The 27,768-nt window shown below is 39.2% G+C and overlaps 1 protein-coding gene and 3 long non-coding RNA genes across 5 annotated transcripts in view; 2 read left to right on the forward strand and 2 right to left on the reverse strand.

Annotated features, from left to right (window-relative positions):
* Positions 1 to 897, forward strand: part of LOC141767575 (contactin-associated protein-like 4) — a 110,284-nt gene extending 109,387 nt beyond the window's left edge. Inside the window, exon 24 of the mRNA XM_074635043.1 lies at positions 250 to 897. Within this exon, the coding sequence (XP_074491144.1) occupies positions 250 to 446 (197 nt within the window). The 3' untranslated portion in view covers positions 447 to 897. The remainder of the gene's footprint in view (positions 1 to 249) is intronic.
* Positions 898 to 1,023: 126 nt separating this feature from the next.
* LOC141767576 (uncharacterized) lies at positions 1,024 to 2,930 on the reverse strand. Its single transcript, XR_012593886.1, has 2 exons — positions 2,453 to 2,930; positions 1,024 to 2,196 (listed from the first exon to the last, which is right to left on the reverse strand). It is a non-coding gene; the product is annotated as an uncharacterized LOC141767576 (long non-coding RNA).
* Positions 2,931 to 3,040: 110 nt separating this feature from the next.
* On the forward strand, positions 3,041 to 26,181 carry LOC141767577 (uncharacterized). 2 transcript variants are annotated; one of them, XR_012593887.1, is made up of 6 exons: positions 3,041 to 3,055; positions 9,632 to 9,717; positions 10,942 to 11,128; positions 20,599 to 20,709; positions 21,714 to 21,937; positions 25,929 to 26,181. It is a non-coding gene; the product is annotated as an uncharacterized LOC141767577 (long non-coding RNA). The 2 variants fall into 2 exon arrangements; XR_012593888.1 differs by lacking the exon at positions 25,929 to 26,181 and adding an exon at positions 25,153 to 25,388.
* LOC141767578 (uncharacterized) lies at positions 25,929 to 27,402 on the reverse strand. The gene is made up of 2 exons (XR_012593889.1): positions 26,338 to 27,402; positions 25,929 to 26,296 (listed from the first exon to the last, which is right to left on the reverse strand). It is a non-coding gene; the product is annotated as an uncharacterized LOC141767578 (long non-coding RNA).
* Between the last annotated feature and the right edge of the window lie 366 nt (positions 27,403 to 27,768).

Below are 27,768 nucleotides of genomic sequence, written 5' to 3' on the forward strand. Positions count from 1 at the left end.
AGGTGACGCAACAGTTCTTTAATGTCGGTTTGGTGTGTCTGGACCTTTAGACAACGAAAACAGGATACCTTTAACGCACAGACATGAGAGTGTTATCGATCTTCTAATCTATGTAGCTCTTGGCAACAAAAACAAAATATGGATTGTCCAAAATGAACTATTCTCTGAAGAAATCAGTTTACCCCTGAAAGCTGGGTTACTTACGTTCATGAAGGTGATTTTGAATTAAAAGTCTTCTCATGTTTTTAGGGGTGATCGCCGTGGTGATCTTCGTCACCGTGACTGCATTGGCGATAATGGCCAGATTCATCTGCAGCAGGAAAGAGACATATCGAAACCAGGAAGTCAAAGCGGCGCAGCCTGAAGACGGCCATGAGTTCCCCTTCAGCAGCCAGGCGGACTGTCAGAGCGCTCCCAGTGAAAACCAGAAGGAGTTTTTCATTTAGCAGGATCCCTGACCTCCCACTGACCTGACAGGACAGAGCGGGATGATTCACCAAGAGCTCAGTGCTTTATTAGACACACAAAGCCCCTGAGCCACTGGTATCAGAGGATCAATAAGATGTGAAGTCAAAAACAGAACAATTTATGATTTTCTTTAGTTCCTTTCTGCTGTCACTTTGAGGATGTAAATATTTAAAAATGTAAATGGTAATTTGTGTGCTTATAACAATATTTCTCAGCCATAATGGAAATAATTTATCAAAAGGAAACATGCAGAATTAATGTGTTGATCAAAACACAACTTCGTTCCAGTTAAACTAAACTTTTGAACTTGGTGTTCTACTTTTTCTACGAGGATGATGAAACTTCTGTGAAATTTGAGATGTCAGAGCCATACAGTATGTGTCAAAATATGGGAAGAATGACCGGAGGACTCACATCTACACATGAGAGCTCAGCCAAAGTCTCAGTATCAACTACAACCCAAGTGAACATAATTTCAACACCTGCTGTATATATGAATACAAAATTAAAGTCACTTTAAAAACTTATTTTCCACACTTTATGTCTTTGAGTTAGTCGAAAAGCTTTTATGTTACTCGCTGTGCTTTTTCTTTATATCTTGACAAAAATAAAAGCTTTACAATGAGACTGGGATTTTTTTTTTTTTTGTACTTTTACTTCCAGCCTGCACCACCTGCAGTGAGCAGCAGACACCAAAAAACTCAAAGTAGCTTTCAACAGCGAAGCTTTAAGCAGCACGGACTATAAAACACCGACTGTCTGTCACTTTCTTCGCTCTGCAGACAATTAATGTGTTTTTGCTGGAGCACTAATCTGTGCTTGCCAGACAGGTACACTAAGAGATAATCAGAATGGGAAACAACTGAAGAGAAGCTGATAATGAGATATAAGTGATGCAATGAAACCAGCCATCCAAATATTAATATTGGATATTTATACTTCCCTGTCTGCAATACTTTGAATCATGGGTGCGATTTCTTTTTTAGGGAAAAAAAATGTTTTTTCCCCACTCAGTATGGTTGGACTCACTGATTTTACCTCATTATTGCTGAGTTGAGGTATTTGCTCTTTGTCTTACCCACACAGCTCTGTCTTCAAGATGGTTTTATGGTTTTTCATACACAAATGTCTCTTTTATACTCCAGCACAGAATAATCCCACACAATAATGGTTCATGACAGCATTTAACCTACATTTGCTCCTCTAAACACCTGCTGTTTGGTAGCTCTTTCTTTGAAAATGCCTGTAGTGCAAAGAAAGCGATGCATTTTATATTTCCTCAGTAGTTAGCGGGAGTTGTGATTTCCACTGTGCAAGATCAATGAAAGGAGCACCACAAAGCTTAACTAAGGGCGCATTCACACCAGCGTGGTTCAGTCCGGTTGAACACAACCCTGGAGCGTTTAATTTGGGTAGGTGTGAATACCGGACTCATACTCAAGTGTGGATCAAACAACTGCTCTCAGGCCATTTTACTAAAGGGGTGGTCTCACATATCACTGTCAAGTGAACTCTGGAGCGGTTAATTTCTGGTGTGAACACCATTCAAACCAATCACAGGAAGCGTACCATTTATGTGTCATTTCGTTGGTTAAAAAAATGGTTTGCTTTTCCTGTTTTGGTGAACTAGTAGCCTATTTGCTACCATTGATTTTGATGAATTTACTGTTTATCAGACCACAAATGAGACAATAATTAGCTAGCTAGTGGACCCTGCGGTCCCTCCGCCTCACTCCCCGCCACTAGGAGACTAGTTCGCTGGTAGGAGAGCGGTCTGCAGCTCCTTAGTCTCCTAGTGGCGGGGAGTGACTGACGGACTGTCTAGAGTCTAGACTCTAGACCCAGCACTGCCGCTGGTCATCAGCCCGCTGTTCAACTCATTTTCTGTAACCAGTGTAGCATGAAAGCATGGTGGAATTAGCAAGCTTGCTAGCTAACTAGCCAGCCACACACTCTTATGACAGCGCAGGAAAGCACATCACACGTGTCGAGGCAACCGTTAAGTCCTAAGTGGAGCCAACTGTATGACACAACTTTTATTTACAATTTCTGGATCATTTGAGTTTTGTCTTTGTGAACATAAACTCTGCAAAGTCGGTAACCAACCGAGGTGTTGACATGAGTCAAGTCTCAACCACAGAATCCAAGTACTGTCTGTCAAACCCTTGTCAACAGACAAAGATATAAAACAACAGTTATATATTTAAACTGGCTTTTGAGCTGCTGTTTTCTGAACGTTAAGGAGTCCTGTTCCACTTTTGTCTGGCAGTGGATTACTTTGTGCTGAGCCTGCAGAATTAACCTGAACAGCTGTAACTACAATAATGTGACAATGCTGTATTTGTGAATAATTGTAATTTGAGTGACTTTGAGTGATATTCTTTAAAACAATCTAGCCTCTTCTCTGTTACGATGGTTTTGTTAACTAAAAACTCCTGCCCCATAATAATAAAACAGCTTTTTTCTAATACTGAGATGTTTGATTTTACTTGCAATTTTCTGGAGTGTCTATCTTTCAACACAACAAAATAACTGTCCAGCTCATCGTAAAGGAGCATGTGTCCCTTATGTAAGCAACTCAAATACTGTAAGTATTTTGCCATACTAACTAACAACTTTACCGCCAGCAACATACCTCGACTTATTAGACCCATGCTCTACTTTATAACCGCGGTTATGTCAAAGCAAGCGACTATGCCTAGATTACATTAATACCAACGTTAAGTGTATTTCACCGAGGTTTCTGACCGCCACGTGGTTTGTTTTTCACTTCGGTAAAGTGTGAAAGATATTGACAGATTCAAACTTCCTGGATCAATAACTCATAACAGAAATGTTGATAAAACACAAACGACGGCTCGTTCTAACCGTAGTAAGATAGACAACGAGCTACAACTTCATTTTAATCAACACATAACACATAACGTTGGTCTCTAATTGCAGCGGAGAGACAGTTGTCAGAGACTGTCTACAAAATGCAACGCGGAAAAGAGAAAAATATTCAATAACTTAATTATTATACAGTGTAGTACCACCAAAATAACTTCAAACATGGTTGTACTACAACAATTAGTTTGGAAAAATATGCTTTTACATAATTTTGGTAAATTTTTAATGGGAAAAATATTCAATAACTTCAGTATTATACAGCGTAGTACCACCAACATGTCTTAATTTGTTTAATAACTATAATAAGGAAGAGACCATTGATGTGTGAAGTGATTTTGATGGTACTACACTGCATAATACTGAAGTTATTGAATATTTTTCCCATTAAAAATTCAAAAGAATTATGCAAAATTATATTTTTTCCAAACTAGATGTTGTAGTACAACTATGAGGACATCATTGATGTGTGAAGTAATTTTAATGGTACTACACTGTACATTACTGAAGTTATTGAATATTGGAATATATATAAAAATGTTTTATTTTCAGCATGTACGTAGTCAGAGATGTCCTGAAGTCAAATATATCTCTATATCTGTATCTATCATTGTCAGGAATCATTTATGACATTATTTCCAGTAACCCAAAAATCAAAGAATAGACATTTCTCTTTCCTTTTAAAATTTATAAGGGACATGTAATGTTTTATACTTCTGGTGAATATAACATAAATCATTTTCTACGGCGGAGAGGCTGCCTTATTGTCGAGTGATCAATTTACTCGTTTTTGTCAAAACAGTATCATTAAGCAAAATTAAAAGAAATAGTTGATAAATAAGGTGTAACATAGTCTATGCTTGCATTTCTTTGATTTCATGTGTTTTTTATGTACCATCTTGAATCCTTAATGCAACACCTCTCTGGGCTTCCCCTCGTCACCCCGCGTTTCACATCACTAAGCTATGAATTGTGGGTAATTCCCTCAGGCAAAGTCTGCAGAAATGCGGACTTGCGAAGAGTGTTCATAAAGGGCTCAAAATGTCTGCGAGAGAGCCCTGAAGGACTTGACGATTTGACAGTGGGACAGCCCTAAACCCTCACGAACTTTGCGGGAACGCGTCTTTAAGTCCGTGAGTCTGTGAGTGTGGACATTGGGATTGGGCTTAACTCTCCTGTCTGACCTTCAGTACCCTCTGTTCCCGCCATTCTCCATCACCTGACTGCCCCACCCACCTGCTCACCTGTTCCCACTTCCCTTACCAGCCTTGAAGTATACTTCAAATCTGTGTCTAAAGGCTAAAGGGTTGTAAATTTCCTCCTGGGTCCAACTGAGGAAATGAGATGATATGAGCTGTGCAAACCCTCCTTTTAACTGGCATAACAGCTACAGTACTTATCCTGCTCCCTCTCTATCTCTCAGTCCCAGTCTTTGATCAGATTGAAGTGACGTGCAGCCTTTTATCTGCGCTAGTCTGCTGCTGAAGCCCATTACGACTGACGCGGCTGCCCTCAATATTAATGAAGACTGTCATTACCAGTCAGATGAGCTTCTGAAGTCACCTTTGTGTTTGTTTCTTTAATCAAAATGTTCCCAATATATACAACTACTGAAAATAAGTTACTATATATTTTGCATTTGTGTTGGATTTACCCGTAATCTTCGCTGATGGCCTTAAAGTAAACTTTTATGAATTGCATGAAAATTCAAATCCTGTTGTAGAAGAAAAAAAAAAAAAAGGATCATTACAGTAGCATAAAATGTGGTGGAAAAACAGTGTTTAGAGGCAGCTGAGGTCTTTTGTTTCCCTGTTAAATGAGCCTGAAATACAGCAACACTTTTCTGTCTCTGGAGCAAATTAAATTAACATAAATTTACATCACAGATTGTTGTTCCTCCTAAACTTTTCAGGGAAGGGTTCTCTTTATGCACTACATGACATTATTGATGGGTATTAATATGCTTCTGTCTGTGGAGTGGAAATAAAGACGGCTGACTAGTTGACTAAAACATCCAGGAGATAGAAATGTCAACGTAATTTTTTTATGATGACATTCCCTCCGAATTCCAAAAGTTGCAGGTAAGCTAAAAGCTAAAGCAGCATGCTAACTCTGTCATGGACAGGAAACGTTATCGTATTGCCGTAACGTGCGGTCAAGCCAGCTGTTACTCTTATCTCCATGGTCAAATCAGCCGACGCTACAACTGTAGAGCACCCACATACTGACATTTATGTTAAATAAATTAAAAAGAAAATGCCTTGAGGGAAATGTCTTTATTCTTAAATTTTTTTTGGTACTGGGAAAAATGTAATAAGTTTGTGTTAGAAAAATACAAACATGTGCACATTCCTAAGGTCAATGCAGGTGACACTCATTGCCCTTAAGGCCTATTTCTGTTTCGGTGTCGGTCACCTAGTCAACGAACTTGTAGCGCCTATTTGAGGAGAAGTAACCCTAAAAAGGACAGAAGTGTCAGTCAGACAGACAATGTGAGATATACGACTGTGAGCATGCACGCAAGGGTATAAATGTCACGAAACTGAGAGCTTCAGGGCTCTCAGCCCTGAACATTTATGTTGATGGTTATTTGCCCACTTGCAAGTGTTTATTAAACCTTTAAAAGACTCTCTCTTGATTTTCGAGTCCTTCTTTACAGAAATTGCCTCCACATAAATAATGCCTAAAAATAACTTATATATTTGACTTCAGGGCATCTCTGACTACATACATGCTGAAAATCAAACATTCATACTGTATTCATTTAGATATTTTCCAAAGTAAAAGTCCCTAGAAGTGTATGATTCAACTTTTTCCCCATGGTCTACAGTAAAAAAAGTTAACAAAAATCGCAATATCGAATCAGCACCCAAGTATCGTGACGGTATCGAATAGGGAGATAGGTGAATTGTCCCAGCCCTACTATAAAGATAGCGGAAGTAAAACCTTCCACTCGCTGGACTAGTGGACATTGGGGGTTAGGTTGGTAGGTTAAAATTTCCCACAGTAACCTAATGTGTTGCCGCATAGCAACACATAATGTATACCTTTTATGTAATAGAGACACTGTGAAGTCTCAGAGGGGTAATCTGTTGAAATGGAGCTCAGACTCGAACCACTGTCCTTCTGCCTGTCACCTCACATCTGTTTGTTCATTCTCTCATCTCTGCTGTGGTTAGTGTGCACATGAGGTAGTCTCCCTCTGGACCTCATCAGATGATGCAGGATGATGTGCGGGTATTTTATTTACCCGGTGGGAGTAATTCAAGCCTCTCATCAGCAGCTCCCTGGGCAGAGAACGGAAAAGGATAAAAATCCAGAGGAGCATTCTTGCACCCTGGCATTGAATAAACAGAAATGTGACGCTAAATTCATAAAAGTTTCAACTTATTTTTTTCCGTTTTTTATTATTCCAAGTCATTGAAGACAAATAAACTTTGACCGTGAACTGTTTAATTTAGATGTTGCTCTCTTTTTTCATTGTTTTCCACAATGCAGAAGCTTGAGTGGCACTGAAATAAAGAAGTGGGTTGAATGTTAATAACGAAGGGAATCTGAGCCCGCTGATGTTAGACTCTCTGGGACTGTTCATCTGATAATCCATCTACAAATTAAACCCTGTCTACTTGACATGGAGAGAGGTTTTTGGATTAGTTCTTTGAAGTTTGAAAAGTGGACCTCTGTGTATTCAGTGCATATCATCGCTCGCTTTTGTTCCTCCGTTGCAGTCATTTTAATGTTCAAAGTTCCTTTTCCATTTGATCATTTTAACAGGACGTTCCTGAGGGTTCATCTTCACTGAAAACCGAATTTTAGTCTACATGCCTGTCACAGATTATATTACAATCCCTCAGAGCTTCCTGCCGTCATTTTGAAATAATCATTTTGTATCAGCTTCACTACATGCTTACATGATTCAGAATTACCTAAATACCGTTAGGATTTCTGCTAGTCTCTAATGTAACGTGTGGGCAAATCATTCCACGGCTCACTGGAATGATAATTGAATTTAACGCACTGCTCACTCAAGGTTGGTGTCAAGCGTTATGTATAAATGGGCTCTCACTTGAACGAAGAGAGTTGATTAATGCTTCTCCACGCAGATGAAACAGCAGCAATCAGTGGTAAGAGAAGAGGCGGGCGGCGAGTGCGGTGACTCTCCGCTGCTGCTTCCTGCTGCATTCTGGAGGTGGGTTGGATAATTACCAGCGGCCTTCTCCCTGATTAGCGATCTGATGAGACTGCGGCGCCTCGCGCAGAAGCGGCGCCTCCACCCACCTGATTATAAACGACATCGCAGACCTCTGTTGTCAGTTTGTATTCATCATAATCGTTCTGTAAAATGTATCTGGCATAGCAATGTGGCTTTAACGGCGGCAGAACATTGTGTCTGGTTTAAAAAAATATGATTGAGCAAGCAGGTCTAACAAAACAGACTTGAAAGTGCCCTTTCTATCGGCATTATTCACTGCGCCGTGTAGAGTATGTAGAGTATGTATTACGTTTCTCCAAATCCACGGTTTGATTTGACTTTCGATTTTAAGGTCACGATTCGATTTTTGATTTAAACATGCCATTGACTATCGACATTGGTTTTATGCCCTCTTTATGCCACTGTCATTTATACTTTCAAATTCCTCTTTAAACAATATAAAAAGCTGCATCTTTTCAATACCAGTATCTGTGTACATATATACCTTAGTACACATATCATTACAAAAACAAAACATAAATCCTCCTGCAGTGCATTTCAAGTGTGCTGTACTCTACAAAAAAATACAGTTTTGTTGTCATTTACTGTAGCGCTCATTTCTCTCCTCTCTTTTTTTCCTCTCTCTCTCTCTCATCTGATTACTGTCTGTCATCGAGGGCGGAGGCGGAGCTTGTGTGTGCAGAGCTGAGAGACGGCACTCAGCATCCCGCTAACTTGTTGCCACTATCAGCTGCTCTGATTCAACAATGTTGAGATGAAAAAACATGCATGTGGGCTGAAATTCAACCGTGGTGTTCTGTCGGGAGATGCAGTGACTTAATGTTAAACCAAGTTAGAGTAGAAGAGCTAAAGGAAACTAACTAACTAACTAGTTAAAGTCCGCTGGCCGTTCATGCAGTGTAAAATGCCAAACTGTAGGCATGCAGGAAGAGCACTGACGGCTCACATTTCCCATCATGCCTGCCTAGTCCTGAGTGCTGGACTGAGTAGTTTAAGTTTGCTGTTTTATGTTTCAAAATGTAATGATATTTTTGTTAGTGTTTTTAATGTAAGGTGTGTATTCAGAACATGTTTTTTTATGTTGGTAATTGTGATTTCTGTGATGGTTTATTTTTCAAACCATGAGTGAGGGTAGTACTGCTGAATTGGAAGCTAATTTTGATTGATTTCCAATTTAGAATTGAACTCGTGACACCCCTAGTAAGTATGTATGTTTCCATAAGTGCCAGAGTTAAGCAGTGTCATCATGAGTAACCAATATAGGGTCATATTTTGATTGCTCGACCAGAATAATGCAAGAGTTTTGTTTTTGCCTGAACATCTGGAGGGTACTCTGGAGATGAGAGGGGGGGGGTTCAGGATTACCCATCTCCTCAGCACCTCCAGTCTCCTCTCTTCCACAAGGAGATTTAATATTCCTCCCGATACATATCAATTATCACCACCAAGCCACCTTGGGGCTTCAAAGTTTGGTAATAAATTAAATAATCTTAAACATTTTTCAACTTCACCTTTGTCTCTTATCGGATATGGGTGTGGAAGAAGGCGTATAGTGCCGAGGTTAGAAGCAGTGGTTGGTTTTTGACACCGCAACATCTACACAATGTAGACTATTAATTAGGAACATTGCTACATCTCGTCCCTGCCCCGCAACCCTTCAGTGATCAGATAAGAGTACCGACATAGATCACTGGGCTTTGCTGCTGCGCTGATTACATCTTCAGCAGCATTATGCAGAAGTACCTCCATAAATAAAAGCGATGTGGCGGACACAAAGTCTCTAAACACCTCATGTTTTATTGATATTATGCACGCAAACAGTCGGAGTTCATCCCTCAGATCGTTCACCGGTACAGTTCATCACACAAGATGTCAGCAGGACCTCAGTCTCACCTCTTTAACCTCCAGGTGTCGCAACAGATGATGTGTTGCAGTAACATACAGTACATACTGTATGTGAAAGCTGTTTACTTGTGATAGATGCAAGAGGTCGTAATGGCTCAAGTTGGCATCTATTTAAAAACTGTTATAATGTCTGAAGGATGTTAACGTTGTGTCTTACAGATGTCCATCTCAAAACAACCTGGTGACTCTCTGCAGCACCTTTTGCTTGTCAGGAGGAGGAGACTGGAAGGTGTGACGACAGACAGGTGAGTGTGAATGACTTTATTATTTTATGATTCATGCAAACTGGCTGATGTTCTTACAGAAAACAAAACAATGAGCTGAATGAGGATATCCCATTGTCCATGTGCTACGTTATGTTTTGCTATATGTGCTATGTGTGTGACGGTGAGTTACTTTAGTTTCAGAATATAAACACACTGGTTACTAGCCTTTTAAAAGCAACTCTGCTTGTACTAGTGTGTCATTTTAACCACCACTGCAACTATTAAACTAAACGTTTGTGCCAGTGGATCTAAGTTTTGCTTTTACAATGCATGGACAATTTTGTGACAATTTTTCTGGAAAAAGGAAATTACTAAGATTTTGTGGGAGGCATAAATATATATTTATTCCATTGAGTGTTATTTGTTCAGGGCAAAAACTAATTCTTGGTGAAAATACAACACTCTTCAAAAGAAACAAAAGCACAATACAAGGGAGTTACTGACATTTGCCTTTGGTCAGTGTAAACTTAATTAAAATAGCATTTTAAATTAGGGATGCACCGATTGTGAAATTCTGGGCCGAAACGATGTTTAAAATAACAATATGGCCGATACTGATGTTTTTAATGTTGCTGCTTATTTTGTTTTTGTTGTTATTTATTCCCCCTTTTTTGCCAGGGAAACAAAGACATCTTAATTTTAAGGAAAATAACTGAGCTTTATTAAAGGTGTTCAGCATTTCATTACACTGTTTTTGAATGAGCACAAATTCAATCATACACATTTATGAAACAACCTTTACTATACCTTCTTTCACATGAAAAATTATTTTTTTAAATTTGTATTAGTTAACACAACATTTAACTGACGCAAAATTGATGCGACACAACTGATAAAAATATCAGCCAATGCCATTGGCAAATGCCATCTTATTTGCCGATAGTCTGATGGCAGTCAACAAGGAGAATATCGTCCGATACAGATGTTCGACCGATAGATCGGTGCATCCCTATTTTAAATACAGAAAGACTGAACACGAGCTAATAACAAGATAGACAACAAACTACAAATAATAGAAACATCTTCTGTAAAACAAAGTTAATTTGTTTTCAACAACCTCTAATATTTCTTGTCCAAGCAGCAGGTTTCTTCTTAGTCTAACCTTCTGGTTGCCTACAAATCATATTCATCAGCAAATATTTTACAAAGCAGTTATGTTTTGGCAGCAAGGTCACAGTAATGTGTTTAATTTGCATTTAACAGAGATGTCCCTGACCTAAACCAAGTGGTTTTAGTTGCCAAACTTGAATGAATGATGCTGGAGGAAGTCAGACTCCTCGATGCCATGCAAATGAATACAGACGGCTGGAATCAACTCAGAGACGATGAAGTAGCCATTAGCAGCGTTGATATGACCTCGAACTCAACTTTTCATTACAAAACAGCGAAGGTAAGACATTTTATGGTTATGGCTTTATAAAATGAAGTTTGTTTTTTCTCTTCTTCCGCTGCTGGTTCAGCGAGTTTTGGTCGTAGAATGATATAATAATAAATAGAGTGATATAATACTATAATAATAAGGGTTATACCATTGGAATCTGTGTTTTTGCTGTGTGCTGATTTAGTTGCTTGGTGTTGGAAATGTTCTGTTTAGATAAAAATCGTTATCATGAGCTTTTAGTTGAGCTTCTTCCGGTTATGTGGGTTCGCTGGGCCTCTTCTTCTAAAACCTCTCATTTAGTCCGTGGCATGAGTCCCTCCAGTTAAACCTGCATTCTGGCACATACTCTCACCTCCTGTTTGTTGCTGCCATACTGATGGCATATTCTCTGTAGGTTGGCATTATTTATTTTCCTCCCATCCCTTTCAGTTTTCAATTACATTTGCCCGCTATCCCCATGATTTAATTACTTCAGTGAAATGCAAACTAAGAGGATTTGAAGTGACAATCACTCCATTGGCTATTTCAGTCATTCAAACTGATGTAGATGACAGGTAGCTTGTCTGTTGTAATTACTTTAACTAAAGGAGCTGTGTGGGTGGTTTGCTGTTAACTGTAATGACATTGAACATACAGTATATCCTGTCGTGTGTATCCTGCAGTTTGAAAACAGGATATAAATCACACAAACATACCTGAGAATTAAGTTCCCTGTTCTATGCAGATTCTTCTGCTTGGTTTGACACCAGAGGACATATCTAGAGAAATATAGCGAAAAGTTACAAGGCATTGCTATTCTAAATGTATGGTAGTCTAACAAAATAAATGTTATTATTAGAACAACAGATATAGCTGAATTCATATACAGAATAAATGCACTTGTTACCTCTGCCTCCACCCTCTCTCACTGTAGCTCGTGGGCTTGCTGTGGTTTGATTTGTTGTTTTCAGCTCCATCCTGAGGGTTTTAACCTGAGTTGGCACAGTTCAGTGCTCCTCAAGTCTTCCATAGCTCTAAGGACATCTTAATGTGAACAAACATTGCACCTCAGAGGGAAGGTTGGAGGGTTTCTAGAAAGTTCTTGTGGTTTAAAGTCTTAAAGGTAGACTCAGAAATATGAGGCTGGATGGTGAATTTGATCTGAAACCTCTGATAACTGATTTCTTTGGCCTCTAGGGTGCAGCGGAAAAAAGTTGGGAACACAATAATGACAAATCATCATGTTTTAAATTGCATTTGCAAACCTGTTAGCAAACAGTTGCTTATTTAGACATCCAGCAGTTACAGAGCAACATTATCATTCATTTGGAGTTGTGTTTTCTGTCATTTTCCAAAGATTCTTTATTGCTGAGATCCAGGTTGCTCGACAGTCAGCTACAGTTCACTTACAACTGAAAACAACAGCATGACTGTTATTATTAACTCTGAATGAATCACATTACATTTACATTATGGGGCAGGCTCCTCCTCCTAAAACACATGTAGGCCTATAACTCGTTTTCAATTTAGAGCCAATAAACACATCTGTTTTTTAAAAAAATATTGTTTTCTTTCTTTAGATATGTCCCCTTACATTGCCAATAGAAAGAAAAGAGGTAGAATCATGTTTTGAGTGGAGTAGCCCCAGATGGGGCTGAAGACTACAGTTCCACTTCCCCATCAGGTAAATAGAACCGTAGCTACAACAGATGCTGCGCCTGCTTTTTTCCCTCTGTATGCGGGGAAGAAGGTCACATCAATATGCAGAAAATGCTGCAATTGAATGTTTCCTTGCCCAGCAGCACATGCACCTGTTGTGCTGCCGACGAAAATGGTGAGGAATGAACTACGGCTGTGTGAAAAAAACTTTAATTTTGGCGTCACAGAGGCATGAAAGCGGACAACTACGGTTCTCTATTCCCATCACTAGCGTTTTCCTTGCATGCCAAAGTGGCGGGTGTCCTGATGATTTCACCCACCAATGCCAACAATTTACCCGCATTTGGCGGGTGCAAATTTCAGACCCTGACTGTAAGTAATACACCTACTATGGATAAGTAACTCATACAACCCCACTTCAAAACACCCAAACTATTCCTTTAATGGTGTAGTAGCCGCTGTTATGACATGCTCAGGCTACCCAACACAGTGTTTTTCTTTGTAATGTGATATCTATGATGGATCCTAAACAGTCTTTGCTCCAGCCTCACCATAATCGCCACCCACATTTTGATTTTACCCCACACAGAATCATATTTGTAGGCGTAGCTCGACTCATATGACATACAGTATTTATACCCATCCTTGCCGGCAACATCCAGCCCCTCATGCTTTGCGTCAAATTCCCTCCAGTCCTCCGTGTAATTATTCAGTCTCTGCTCCTGTAATACATCAGTAATGCTGTTTATGGCCCAAGGTCAGAGCAGAGGGGCCGGGGAGCCAAGCCTGTGATAGATTAATAGTCTCCAAGGCTTTGAACTTTCTGAGACAGTGACACATTTCAGCAAATCAAGAAAGGTCCCCTTTTTTAGACTCCTTTTCTCTGACACTTGAGAGGAGCGGGGTGAAAATATAGCCTCAGTGTTTCAACCAGTAAACTTGAGGCCAAATCACGTTATTTATGTTGAAAAAGGCTGGGTCGGTGTTTCTGTGAGAGGCAACTTATCCACTTCAGATTAGTTACATTTTCAGCTATCAAAGTCCATATGATTAGCTTAAAATGAGTGTTTGCACACGTGTTACTTACTGATAAGAGAATTTGTAGAACTAGTTAACACTTTTCATTCACATTTCATTGTTGTGTTTATTGAGGGCTTAGAGCATTGATGCAATTTATCAATGAGTGATTCTGCCTTGCACTTCTTTTCATTTGCAACTAAACATCTAATCATTCAGCCTTGTTCCACCTCAAAATCCAGATTAATTCTTTTATTCTTGTTTGCGCCGCTCTTCACTCGCAACAAAATAATCATCCGTTGAGCCGCCTCATTTTCCCCTGAAAAGATGTTCAGAATGCCACAGGAGATCTTTTGGCATCCACCTTGAACTTGAAAGGAAAGTTGTTTTTGCTTTGGGGTTCTTGTTCAGCCGCAGTTCAGTTGAATGCACATACAAAATAAAGGACCTTGTTACCTCCGCCTCCAACATCTCCCACTGTGGTTAGAGGCCATGATGCAGTTTAGTTGCTGCAGCCACAGTCTCCAGGGTTTTAACCGGAGTTGGCACAGTTCAGTGCTCCTCAGGGCATTGATAGATCTATGGACAGCTCGATAGGAACAGATGAACAGGCTTTTGGAGTTTCAAGAAAGTAGATTGTTCTGTGGCCATGAGTTTTAGTCTTGATATAGATATTTTAATCATAGATTTACATTTGGTCCATTGCTATGTTGAACGAGCCACATACAACAACCCCAAGTAACCAAGTTACTGTTGCTATTAGGGCTGTGTATTGGCAAGAATCTGGCGATATGATATTTATCATTATACCGGGGTTACGATTCAATATATTGTGCTATATTGTGATACTGTAAGCAAGGTGATGTATTAGGAAAACCCATAGTGTAAAGAACACACCTCCATATGCATACAATCTGAGTAAAAAAAGTTAACTTCAATGATCAATGATCTGACTCTCAGTCTCTCTTGACTGAGACTGCTGTGATATAAAACTGAACATGGACAGACCATATAGTCGGCATATCTTTCAGCCATCTGCGGCTCATATTTTTCTTTTTTTTCCTCTTATTTTCTGCTCATAGTTGAATTGCATTTCTCTGTTTTTCATAATTTTTGGGGATGCAGTTGTCTTGTTTGCTTTTGGAATAGCAAAAAAAAGACACCTCTCCAACCTCTTAAAATGCTGAGTATAGAGCCCCATGCACACTGCTTCAATGTGAAGAAAGCTTGACAAGCTTGTCATGCCCAGTTAGGGCTGTTAAGCTATGACTTGAAAATTACTGTTTGGGGAAGGGTTTCACAAATGGCCAATAACTTTAGCTAAATTCCAACCAGCAAGCTAATTATGAGGTTTAAATAAATATTTGCTACAAATATCCAGCCTGATGCCATGACAGATCCACATTCATATAAATATAATTATATTCCTGGCCAAAAAAAAGTGCACAACTTTTACATATAAAACTTTGCAGTATACCAGAGTTATGGTGTCTGGTGTCGCGGTGTGGCAACTTTCCCATGCTGGCGCAGGAATGCCTGTCAGTGAGCTCGCCGCATCTCCCCCGCCTCCAGGAGCGCTCTCTTCAAGTCTTCCTGTGCACCTTTTTTCACTTTAATACTTCTTCTGAACGCTAAGATGCATTTTTTATCTGGAGCATCCACTCTAGAAACTTTTCTCGGACACTTTGTAGGATTTTCTGCCACGCTCCTAGCTGCTGCTCCGTCGCTATGGTCACTCTCATATGGTAATTACTCTCAGAGGGAGACAAAACTTCCGCACTGCAAGGTTAAGTCAATTATTTGTTTATTTGTAAGTCACAATTACAGCCTCAAAGGGCTTTAACATCACCTACATTATCAAACAACACATTAAGCAAGATATGAAAATGACAGCCCGCATATTATATCCTTACTGGGGAAGAACAAAGTGTTCCATTAAACCCACATGTGGAAAAAAAAAACGAGAGGAGACCTCAGGAAAAGCTTCAAAGACAAGAAATTAAACCTGCTTATTTACATATTTTGATAATGTCATCAAATAAGATGCATATTTTAGCTTGTGTGAGAAAGTGTCCCTGCGATATGCAACACTGACAATGCCACCTTGGGTATTTCAACCAACAAATTAGATTCATAAGTCTAATGCAGTGTAGGCTCTTGAAGGGAAAATTGCATGTTTTTTTACAAACTGGGTTTTGTTCTCGTAATTTTATTTCCTTTTGTTATGATAACGTGTTTCTCACCAGCTTAGGTGAGAAGACATAAGCCTCCATGAGACACAGCTTAAACCACCAAATAAATTTACACCTCAGTGTACCTTTGTGAAGCTTATAATATCAAGTTTTTTCCTTGAGATTTCACATTAAATTGCAATTGAATACACAGATGGTGTAGTTATTGTATGAAGAAGAAGAATAGATTGTGTTTTTATTTTGTTTTAGTTGTTTCACGGTGGACAGAGGTCTCTACTCAACTGACCTGGAAACACTGGTGTGGATGCAAATCAATTACACAAGAAAAAAATTAAGATTTTGTGTAATTAATGTAGATGTAGTCTCAATACACTGTAAAGTGCATCTCACTACCTGGTCCCAGAGGCTCATGGATACTCCATTCACTAATGTAGCAAGTGTCATGCCGTTGTCAGACTGAACTTGTCAACCTTGTTGTTAAAAAGTCCTTGTCATGTTTCTCTCTCGCAGACACAAACTCCTCTTCCACCGTGAGTGTCTCTTAAATGTCCCCTGTACACTGAATATGCAGGGAAAGCTAGTGCGATAATTATTTCTCTCTTCGACCAGCACACTTATCAGAGGCTAACAGCAAGGACCAAAGCATGCCAAAAGCTTCCCAAGGGGATATAACTGGCCAGAAGATAAGTGCTCAGTGAGTTATGAGTTAGAGGTTAGAGGTGTGAAAGTCAAGTGAACAAATGAATGCTGCCCCCGCGACCCGGCCTCGGATAAGCGGATGAAAATGGATGGATGGATGGATGGATGGATGGATGGATGGATGGATGGATGGATGGATGGATGGATGGATGGATGGATGGATGGATGGATGGATGGATGGATGGATGGATGGATGGATGGATGGATGAATGAATGAATGAATGAATGAATGAATGGAGAGTGGGCATGGGCAAACCCACACTAATCCGATGTGGGCCCCCTTTGGTTTGGCCCGTGCAGGGCCCGCAGCAGTTTTGCCCTTTGAGGACCCAATGAGGGTTTTCTGTGGGCTTGCCCACTGTGGGTTAGCCAACACAGACATAAATAAAAGTCATTAATAATTAAGGTTTATTTTTTTTTAACAGAATGAATGTGGTTGTATGGTTGAAGACAACTTTTATGAGCCTATAGAGGCTGAATAAAGGGGCAGGAAAATCTCTGGCTGATTAGCGTTTTTTTCACTCAACTGCAGAGGGTACCTCAGAGCCACTAGTCTGGATGTAGACTCTTAGGCTGCAGTCGAAAAGTCTTTTTTTGCTTAGGAAGTGAGTGAAATGATCGGAAGTATTTAAGTGGGAGCCATGAAAGGAGCTGGTTGAATTCTCTAAATGCTAAGGAAAGGTGCTTTAATGCTTCCTTTCTTATCTCCTTTAGCGATAGGATAGACTGGACCATCATTTACTAAGGAAAAGAGATAATGCCGTCCCACAATTCCTTGCAGCTGCAACATTTAAAGTGACGCACCATTTGGTGTTCATGAAAACAAATGTTATGTCTATCTTGCATAGATTTAACAATAGTAGTACAGGTTTCTCTGTCTATAGCGATGTAATTGTTACCTCTCATATGTTGGAAAATGAGCACCTACTGTAATCTGTGTCTGTGATAACATTTGGCCAAGTCCAGGGCAGGATGTTGAATTAACGTTGATAAAGTTGGCGCTCCAGCTGCTGTCCGTGATGCTGATCTAAGACTGGTTTGCAGTATGGGATTTGCATAGGGAGCCTCTTCATGGTGGCATAGCAATTGTCTGCATTGCAATTGTCTGGAGTGGTTGTGCGTGTCCGTGCTTGTGTGTGCACGAGCGTACGCTTGTGTTTGGGGTGAGGAGAATGCCCCGCTCCCTCTGAAGTGAGAGTCTAACTCCACTCTGGATCAGTCTTTTCTTTACTCACAAAACCCCTATACTCTCACAGGTTTCTCCCCAAATCCCAATTTCATCTTGTGCCCCAATCTTCACCTCCGGCCCTATACTCAAACCACTCTGCAGGGACTCATCCCTACCGTCCTCACTGCTAACCCTCTGTTTTTATTTTCCTCTCTCTTTAGCCACAAAACAATCTTTTCCATTGACCCATCACGGGTTGAGCAGAGAGGCGATGGTACAAGAAGTGCATTTTATTTGTCCCTGCAGTATGGAAAGCTGAAGTGGGATTTTTTTTCTGTCTGTATAGTTTTACTAAAGTTGTAGTTATCCCCCATTTTAGTTTCTCTGTACCAAATTACCTGTTATTCTTCAGAATATAAATATCCCATAGATTTTTTTTCCATTTCTATAGCAGTCACAACTGTAGGGAAAAATTAGCCCATTTTTATAAAAATATAACATACATTTACCCAGTAGGGATGTTAACGAGTAATTGATGATCGATTACACATTGAGGGTGGAGGAAAGTTGAGATGATGCAGGAGGGATGGTAAAGTTTGGAGTCATATAACCGTCACCCACTCCCACTGACTGCTGTATGCAATTTGACTTTTACTTGTCCCGTGCATTGTTTATCAGCATTGTTGTTTCAGAACCATGGACAGCGCTGTTTGTTGTGTGTGGAGGGTGCTTGTGTGGGTCCGGCGCTGTCCGAAGTACTGAAACGGCAGAGGATTGATAGACAGAAAACGGTTTCTTAGTTTGGTTTCATAGCCTGCTTGCTTTTCATGGTTGTAAAGAGAGAGAGAAAGAGAGATGAAAGCCGCAAACAGCTGTTTACATGTGCTGCAAACAGCTGTTCTCGTGCAGCAAACAGCTGTTTATACGTGCCGCAAACAGCTGTTTCTAGTGGGCCGCAAACAGTTATTTCTACACGCTGCAAAAAGCTGTTTATACGCGCCACAAACAGCTGTTCTCATGCAGCAAATAGCTGTTCTACTGCAGCAAACAGCTGTTTCTAGTGGGCCACAAACAGTTATTTCTACACGTTGCAAACAGCTGTTTATAAGCGCCATAAACAGCTGTTCTCGTGCAGCAAACAGCTGTTCTAGGGCAGCAAACAGCTGATGGTGTCCATCTTCTGCATTGGCAGTATTAACCGTTACATTGGAAATCTATGGAGCACAGCACACGACACAGCAGGCCTCTGAGTCGCTTGTCAACAAACTGGAGAATATGGCTGCATCCTGCAAATTTCTCAAAGAGACAGGTGAAAATACAAGAGCCAGTTGGAACAGATTTATTACAGATTGTGCTGTCAAACACTGAGCCACATATATAAATGAAATACCTGGAGAGATGGCAAACTGGGATGATTGATGGCAAACATACTAACACAAAAGCAGGCACGTAGACAGACAGGTAAAAAATGCACACAAAGAGTCATACATACATACATATATATATAAATATATATATATATACACACACACACACACACACACACACATTTTCAAAAGATACGCACCCGTCACTGGTGTTGATATGGCTTTTCTACCTATAAGAGTAATGACTGGGCTGAGACAGTTTTCCTGGAATAACATAGATACCTATACACCCTGCTCATCCTGCTCTTGCCTTCACACACCGTACATCCGTCTTCCCCGCTGAAGATTTCAGGATGATTTCTCAGAGAGTGTAATAATGGCTGCCTGGAGAAGATGAGTTGGTTCTATTTTTTCAGCAGTAGGTTCATTTAGGAAAACTTTAGTTTCAAAGAAATGCAGATTAACCCCTGTGGACCTATGATATTAAATTTTAAAATCTGTGTAACAGGGTTTTTTTTCTTGTCATATTCAGCCTGAATTGCCAATTTGGGAAGGGGTGATTATTTTGCTCAGACTGATTGCAACACAGAAGCTGCACGCTTGGTGTATATGAACATTTAACTCTGCAACATGTTGATCTTCACTTAACTATTATTTCATTGTCAGTGTGCACTCTAAACTACAAGCCTCTAAGCTTCTTTTATTGATCTTCTTTTATTTAGGGATTGTTGTGAATGCTCTGATTAATAAATGTAAATAAATAATGCTTTGTTTGTGATGACAGTTTTGTTGAGTTTAGTTGAAACAGCTAGTACCTGGGCATTGTCCAATGTGCTCCAGGCAACGTGGATTTTTGATGCGCTCTGTTACTTTTTCTCTTCCCCTGACCTGCCAGAAATGCATGTGCACCAAAGAGAGCCATTAATGAAAGACATTCCTTTAATATCAATATAAAGAAACCGTTTTGCAAAGGGAAATAGTCTAAAATCCCTCCTGGCCAATGTGGAGATGTGATCAACACATGCAGGAAACTACTGCTGTAAAAACAAGGCTTAACCAAGGGTTTGCTTTCTTTTTCTAACCCGACTTTGAATTTTAAAGCACATAATTTAATAAATACAACAAAACATGCAACTGTTTTTATGTTACTATTTCAGGCAGATGTAGCTTGCCCATTATCGTGACTTTGAAGAATATTGGACCTTATTTTATGACTAAATTATAAATAAATATGCTGAAAAATCCAAGGGGTTCACCTATTTCTTGGCACTGCACCTAAAAGTGCTGCAAATTGATGTAGATCATTTTAGAGTGGAGCCTCTTGTGTGTTTGTGATGCTTGAACTACACAGATTTCAATTCTGCATAATGAGGCATACAATTCATGTTTTATTTTCAGAGTGATGGCAGATCATGGAGGAGAAAATGTGGGAGTAGTAGAGTTAATGTTCTCAGTTTGTGGAACTAACATCAACAGCTTCATTGCAGAGAAAAGCATTCACAATCAACGGTGAGTTAAACCTCATTTTGGAAGCTTTAAAATAATATTCATTCATCAGCAATTACTGTATTAAGAACAATCAATTCCTTGATGAAAATGTGCGTTAAAAAATTATTTGGCCATGATCATGAACATTTTTAAGCAAAAATGTACTTTTAAAACTCATTTCATGATGTTGTGTACTGCCCTATGTCAGTATTCAGTTAGAAAGATCACTAGATTCAATAGTTGGGGCAAAGAGGACAGTTCCTTAAAGCTGTGGTTCCCAACCTTTTACCTTAGAGGGACCTTTTCTATCATTGAGTAAACTGACGACCCCTGACTAAGTGACACATTTTATGGATATTTCATATTATATTCAATGCATAACAATAAAAGTACGAAACAACTGATAAATTGTACAATTAACCCAAATAGTGAACGTAAAATAGTGTGTAAAACGAGCCATTTGTACGAATTCTGAGCAGATAATTTCTATTGACTATTGCATCAGAGATGTGTTTTCCTGTTATTTTTAGGGACTTCTAATACAATTCTCTGTATTATGTTTTTTTTTTTTATTTAACAATCATTTATACTTACTAGGCTTCATTTTTGACATTCAGTGTTTCTTCTCCCTGATGCTTGGACATTGTTCTGCGTAGTTTTCTAATTCAGGATGAGGCTGTTTAGCAGAGAGAGAAGGCTCTGTGAATATAGCTTGTGTTCAGGTCTTCACCGTTCCCTTTTCCTGTGAGATTTGTTTAAGTTTATATTTTAATTAATAATCCAAACTTTAAAAATAACAATTTTTAGTTTTCTCTGCAGAAATGCTGAGATTTATACCAACTCTATATTTTAAATAACAGTTGTCTTACGCCCCTTAAAATCAAGAAGGCCTCACGACCCCTTGTGGGGGTTAGGACCCCCGGGATGGGAACCAGTGTCTTAAAGGATCTTAAAGTACATGTTATGAAAAATTTCTTATTTTTTTAAAATACAGAATTAAACACCTCTGGCGTGATGTGTTGCAGGTTACGGCACCCTGCATTCTTTCGAGGATGAACACCTGCTCGACATCAGCAACATCCTGCACATCTTCGGCTGACACTATGTTTTCCCGCCACGCATCCAGGCCAGCCAGGATGTCTTCAGTGAGGCGTGGGCCAACCATCCATCCCATCAGGACAAAGCAAAACCTGACACCAAATCAGTTGTGGCAGGTGGGACAGGCACGAATCCTGTTGCAGATCCTGAGGTAAATTATGCATTATTAAAATGTCACATCACAATATCTTGTTGATCCTTGATATAAAAAAAAAAAAGAGTTTTGATTCTCTACCGTTAACCATTAAGTACACTCCCCTTCTTGGATTCAATAAGCCTTGGTGCAAACAAGATTAGAGTTGTTTCCACCACAACTGTACAGTTCCTTGGGGAAGTGGAGAGAATCGGAGCATAGCAGAGTATTTTCCATAATATTCCATGATTACCTTCACATTTTTCCACAATCATTCCTTTTATTTATAGAAAGTTGCATCCCCTTTTTCTTTATTCCATCTCAAACTATTTTGTAATAAGTAGTCATAAGGGCAACGTGCTTGTTTACATTTGTTTATTTGATAACATTTAATATGCATAATGTTAATACACACAATCTGTTTTTGTCAAAGTATACTCGTACCAGAGGTTGACTGGGAGGAAAGTGGATACACGAATGAGCCTCATCCTGGGATCAGCGTCCCTCCACTGGACAGTCCTCTCTCAGATCCTAAAATGATGCAATTGCAAGACAACATTGATTCATAGCAACAGTCAGATGTTTTCAGACTGGGCATTTACTGCAACACTCCAATACATTGAGGACTTACTTGAGGTAAGGTAAATATTACAGGCTGGTTGTGTCACAAGATTTCTTTGCCACCGACGGGAGTACGGATCCCGAGTCTTTTGTTCAATTAGTTTAGTTGTTGGAAAGCCTGTATGGGCAGAAATGTGTCAGTAGAAACTGAACTGCACAACTTGAATAATTGCATTGAAAAACTGAATCTGAATAGTGTAATTTGAAGTTGTATTGTGAGAAATGAATGTGGAAGTATAGAGTGGATTTTTCAGTTTCAGTGCAACTGAATTTAATTTACATTCAGTTCCAAACTAATACATTTCAAATTATGCTATTCAGTTTTTCCAATGCAATTATTTAAGTTGAGCAATTAATTTTCAAATATAAATGATTTAAAATTCATTTTCTGGTGACACATTTCTGCCCATTTCTGCTCCTCCACTTCCCTTTTCGGTTACTGCAGTGTCCTATCTGTGGCGTTAGATTGTCATATGTAGCGAGTGCGATAAAACATGCTCACAAGCAAGATACATTATTTCACACTTCCTCACGCACCAATTCAACAACAGAGCTGTACAGGCAGCTGCGAGCGAGAAACAAAACATAGGGAGAGGCCAAGAATGGTACTTGAGTGTGTATAAAGCTAAGCAGGGAGCGCTGGAGGGCATACACTCTCACAGGTAACAGCCTGATTGGCTCCTGACATGCTCGTTCACATGCTGTCCAATGAAATGAAGGGGATGCTGTGCCTGAACTCCAAGTGAACTGCAAACCTTCTTAACACCTGCCTTGGTTTCCGCCCCCAGGCTGTCAAAAGTCAGGTCAATTCACATGAGCAGGATTAAACTTTACCTGTGAGAGCAAAGCAGACCCTCTCTCTCTCGTGTGATGGCTGCTGCCTGTATAACTGTTGGATGTTGAAGTAGTGCGTGAGGACTTATATGATATTGTGCGGGTGGCAGTTAATATTTGCGTGTGAGCATGTTTTATCGTGCTCATGACATAAATCGGATGCAATACAAGCATTTAAATGCTTATGTTTTTCATGTTTTATATAATTGTTCATTAAAGTTGAAATCCCTTTAATAAACCAGCTTAACTTGGTTGAACGATTCACTTCCCCTTTAACGAGCAGTTTTACATGAACATTGTTTTTACATGAGCCTCTCTTGCATACAATTTGTGAAAAATAATAAAAATGACTATCATTCAATGTCCTGCTTTACTGCTGTTCAAGGGACTGGTCATTGTAAAGGTGCAGCATGAAGTCTTGTTGTTCCCCATTAAATGATCAAGTCACTATGACTTTGTGATTAGTTCACAAAACGTCTATTCTCATAAAAATAGGAAGCAATTTTTAATCAAGAGGCTGAGCAAATGCATGGTCCTCAAATAAATATGTGTAGTAGGAATTCAGCTAATTTGGTCACATATTAATGTATGAAGTGACTAAATTAACATTCATTAAGTGTGAACTAATCATAAAGTCATAGTGACTTTATGATTTGTTAATGGGGAGCAACAGGAATTAAGATACACCCTACATGATTTCATCTTGCATTAAATCATCATGAGTCATGCATTTGTTAAGCATTACTTATGTAAATGATTTGTACCCTTATTATGCAGTGTTACTGACCTTTATATGATCGTAGTTGATTGCAATGCAGATATTAGTTCAATCGTGCTCCGTGATGACATCAGGAAAGTACACAAAAGAAGACAATACCTGGAGAACAGATCAGAAGAGTTAACATAAGCAGTACACAGACATAAGATAAACACCAAACCAACCCCCACATCTCTTAAGTTTAAGGAGCAGAAGCTGCCTGACAATCAGGTGGAAATAAGAATGAAAATAAAACTAAATGGTACGTATTATATATATTATATATAATACATATTATATATATGTATATATAAATAATATATAATATATATATATATATATTATATATTTATTTTTTTAATATGTATATATATATATATTTTTTTTTTTAATATATATATATATATATATATATTAAATACTTGACAAATCTCCCTTTTAAGGTACATTTTCAACGGATAGAAAAAGTGTGAATAATTGTGATTAAATATTTTAATCGATTGACAGCCCTAGAAATTACATGAAACTCTTTGCAAACAAATACCAGACCAGCAATAACATTAATGCAACAAAGACACAAGGCAGCTTACCTGCAGGTTAAGCTCCTTATTCGACTCCCTTGAGAAAATCATGGGGTGGACATCTGGCCTATTTGAAAGAAGCAGCCAGATTCCAGTTTCTTTAAGGCCTTTCTGGATCAGTTTAATGGGCTGCCTGACACAGTGAAGTACCTGCAAGCAGAAGTGACAGGACAGAAGGCAACATTTACACTGAGGCACTACTTTAATGGAAAGACCCCACAGATACAGATGCGGCATGAGTTAAACAACCAACATCCAATATACATCCTAATTAGTTAGACTTGTCATGTTACCATTATACTGTTTCAATAAGGTAATTTATAAAAGTATTACTGTATGTGAAAGCAGTTCCTGGAAAAGATAGTCTTGATAGGTGGGGGTTGGAACAGGGAGATCCCAGGACAGGCAAAGATCAGTCACGCTGGTGGTTTCTTCTGCAGTGAAATTGGTTCAGTATAGAGGGAGAGCGCAGCAGACAGCAGCCGCTAGACAAGCTGTAATGAAATAACTTGGGGCAACCTGGCACCGTCATTTTACGTCCACTAAAAGTGCTTGTTTGTGCTGCTGATAGGTACAGATTGTTATTATAAGTGTCTGACATGGAAAGGACCCTACAGAGAAATTAAACCTTTTTCTGACCTTTTGCCTTCCGTTTGTCATTGAGTCATGTGACTTGTGCCGGAAGACAATGGTGGAAACATGAGTGAGAGTGGAGAGAGGAATGCTGCGGGACACCGGTGTTGTCAGACTTTGTTGTGTTTGAGTAGAGAAAACATAACTTAGTGTTATCTAAAAGTTTTTCAATGTCATGGCTGAATATTTAGATGATTTCAACAATGTGGATGCGACGCAACAATTCACAACTAGGCTTCTCCGGAACCAGGTAAAGCCAACGGTAAAGAAAAACATTTCACTTCTCTGTAGGGTCCTTTCCATAATGTTGTCAAAGACACACATAACAATCTGAGCCTGTCAGTGGTAAAGACGAGCACTTTTAGTGGACGTAAACTGACAGAGCTCTCCTCAATACTGGACCAATTTCAATTTCATGAGGACTGCTGTCCTGCGATGCCTCCCAGTTTTCCTCTGGGACGATGGGAAGTGATTTCTTCAAAGTCTATTTTTTGTAAGTATTGCATAATTTGGTATGTTGAAGGTTTTGCACTGTGAAGCCAACATTTTCACATCAGGTTAATACCTTTCTTTATATCCACAGGATTTGGATGCCATTGCATATTTCATAACAGGTTCTTGTTGGGAAATTGACTGTTATACCTGAAGACAGTCAGCAGCCAGGTCCAAATGCCCTGCACCTTGAACCAGCCAGCATTGGTATCATATTGGAAAGTAATGTTGTCATGGATGACATTAAAAGCTACACTCAAGCTATTTGCCTTTTAGTTTTGGATTTTAAGATTATAGGGCTTAAAAATGGATTTGCAATTGTTTCCACAAATACTGGCCGTGGTTTAAGATGCTCAGGCATTTTGTTTAAATAGAAAATAATCCTGCAAACTAATCATTCTTTGTTGTGCTTTATTTATCTAGACAATAGGTTTCCTAAATTCGAAATCCTAAAAACAACTGTTCAGTTAAGTCAGACTAATTTGTTTTACTTAAGTTACTAACACAAGTTAATTTCACTTTGCCATTTTTAAGTTGGAACAGCTTCATAAAAATAAGTAAATACAACAAAATTTAAGTAAATTTAACAAGTAGATATAAAGTAAATATAACATGACTAATAGTTATTCAAGGCAATCAGTTTCCTAGATTTTTTTTTAAGTAAGACCAACTTCTATTTTACGGTTTAGTAATTGCAGTGAACAGTACAGAGTAGTCACTGTGGATTTAGCACTGAGGATTACTCTTGTATCCAATAAAGTAGTAAATTTACTGCACGGATAATACGCAACAGATTGTAACATCAAGTGAATTTTAGAAGCATTGATTCATAATTAAAATGCCTCATTTGGACCAATAAAATATTGATCACTGGCCCAAAAATGATTATAATTTACAAAGTCAGATTTACAAGAGATGGTATAACAAATGATCAACGGTGAAGAGTAAGAAAGTCAACAAATGCCTCCGTAGGAAACTGAAAGTCAACAGCCAATCACTGCTGGAGAAACCCTGCATGCAGCTAATAGTACATGCTGTTCAGCACAGAGCAAGAGCAGCAGTACTGCGACTGTATTTCACAAGAAACAATAAACTTTCATAGCTATTGCTGAACCAGATCTGCAGCCTATTTCTCTGCCCTCCTCTCAATCTGTAGTGTGTGCAATAAAATCTTCTCTAAGATTTACGCACATTATTTATCATCTTTACTCAACTACAATCCCAACATAGCTTCTTCAGACCTGCAAATTGTGGTAGTGCTACAGTATAAAATATTACAATCCACACAGGTCTATAGTACAGTGTATTGGCAAACATTCGTAAATGATAGAAAATATTACACTTTGGTGGAATTTTCTGTTCCTGCATGCTTTTGGTTAAAGTTGTAGAGAGATCTTTGGTCCAGATCACATCTGCAGTGTGACATACAGTACAAGTGTGACTGTTGCAAGATTGATGCATGAGAGCAAGGAGAGACAGAGATGATCTCAGAGTGAAAAGTAAACCTAGCACTGTAGCTTTAGGGCATATGACACATGACACCAGAATCTCAGCAAGAAACTCCATCTGGGCCACGAAATAAAACACTGGGATGGGCCTCAGCAGGTATCTGCCATTGAATCCACCAGCAGCACTCCCTGCATGGTGAGCTATAACTCAACTCTTTAATCACCTCTGCCAAGGAGGTTATGTTATGGGCCAAGGAAAAACCTGTTTATTTTAGGAGCAGATACAAATCACACGGCGGATACATTATTTTTTTTTTCACTTTCGTTAACAATGCGAGATAGGACATGGCCTTGGCGGAGGTCTGCGCTCTCCAAGTGCCCCTCTAGTTGTGACGTGTTTAAATCTACAAAGTGAAGCAAGATCAAAACAGTATTCCTGGTGTGCAGCGCAGCACAGTAGTCCTGTGTGCTTTCTTTGAAATT

The sequence above is a fragment of the Sebastes fasciatus genome, chromosome 5, assembly GCF_043250625.1.
Source record: "Sebastes fasciatus isolate fSebFas1 chromosome 5, fSebFas1.pri, whole genome shotgun sequence".
Lineage (NCBI taxonomy): Eukaryota > Metazoa > Chordata > Actinopteri > Perciformes > Sebastidae > Sebastes > Sebastes fasciatus.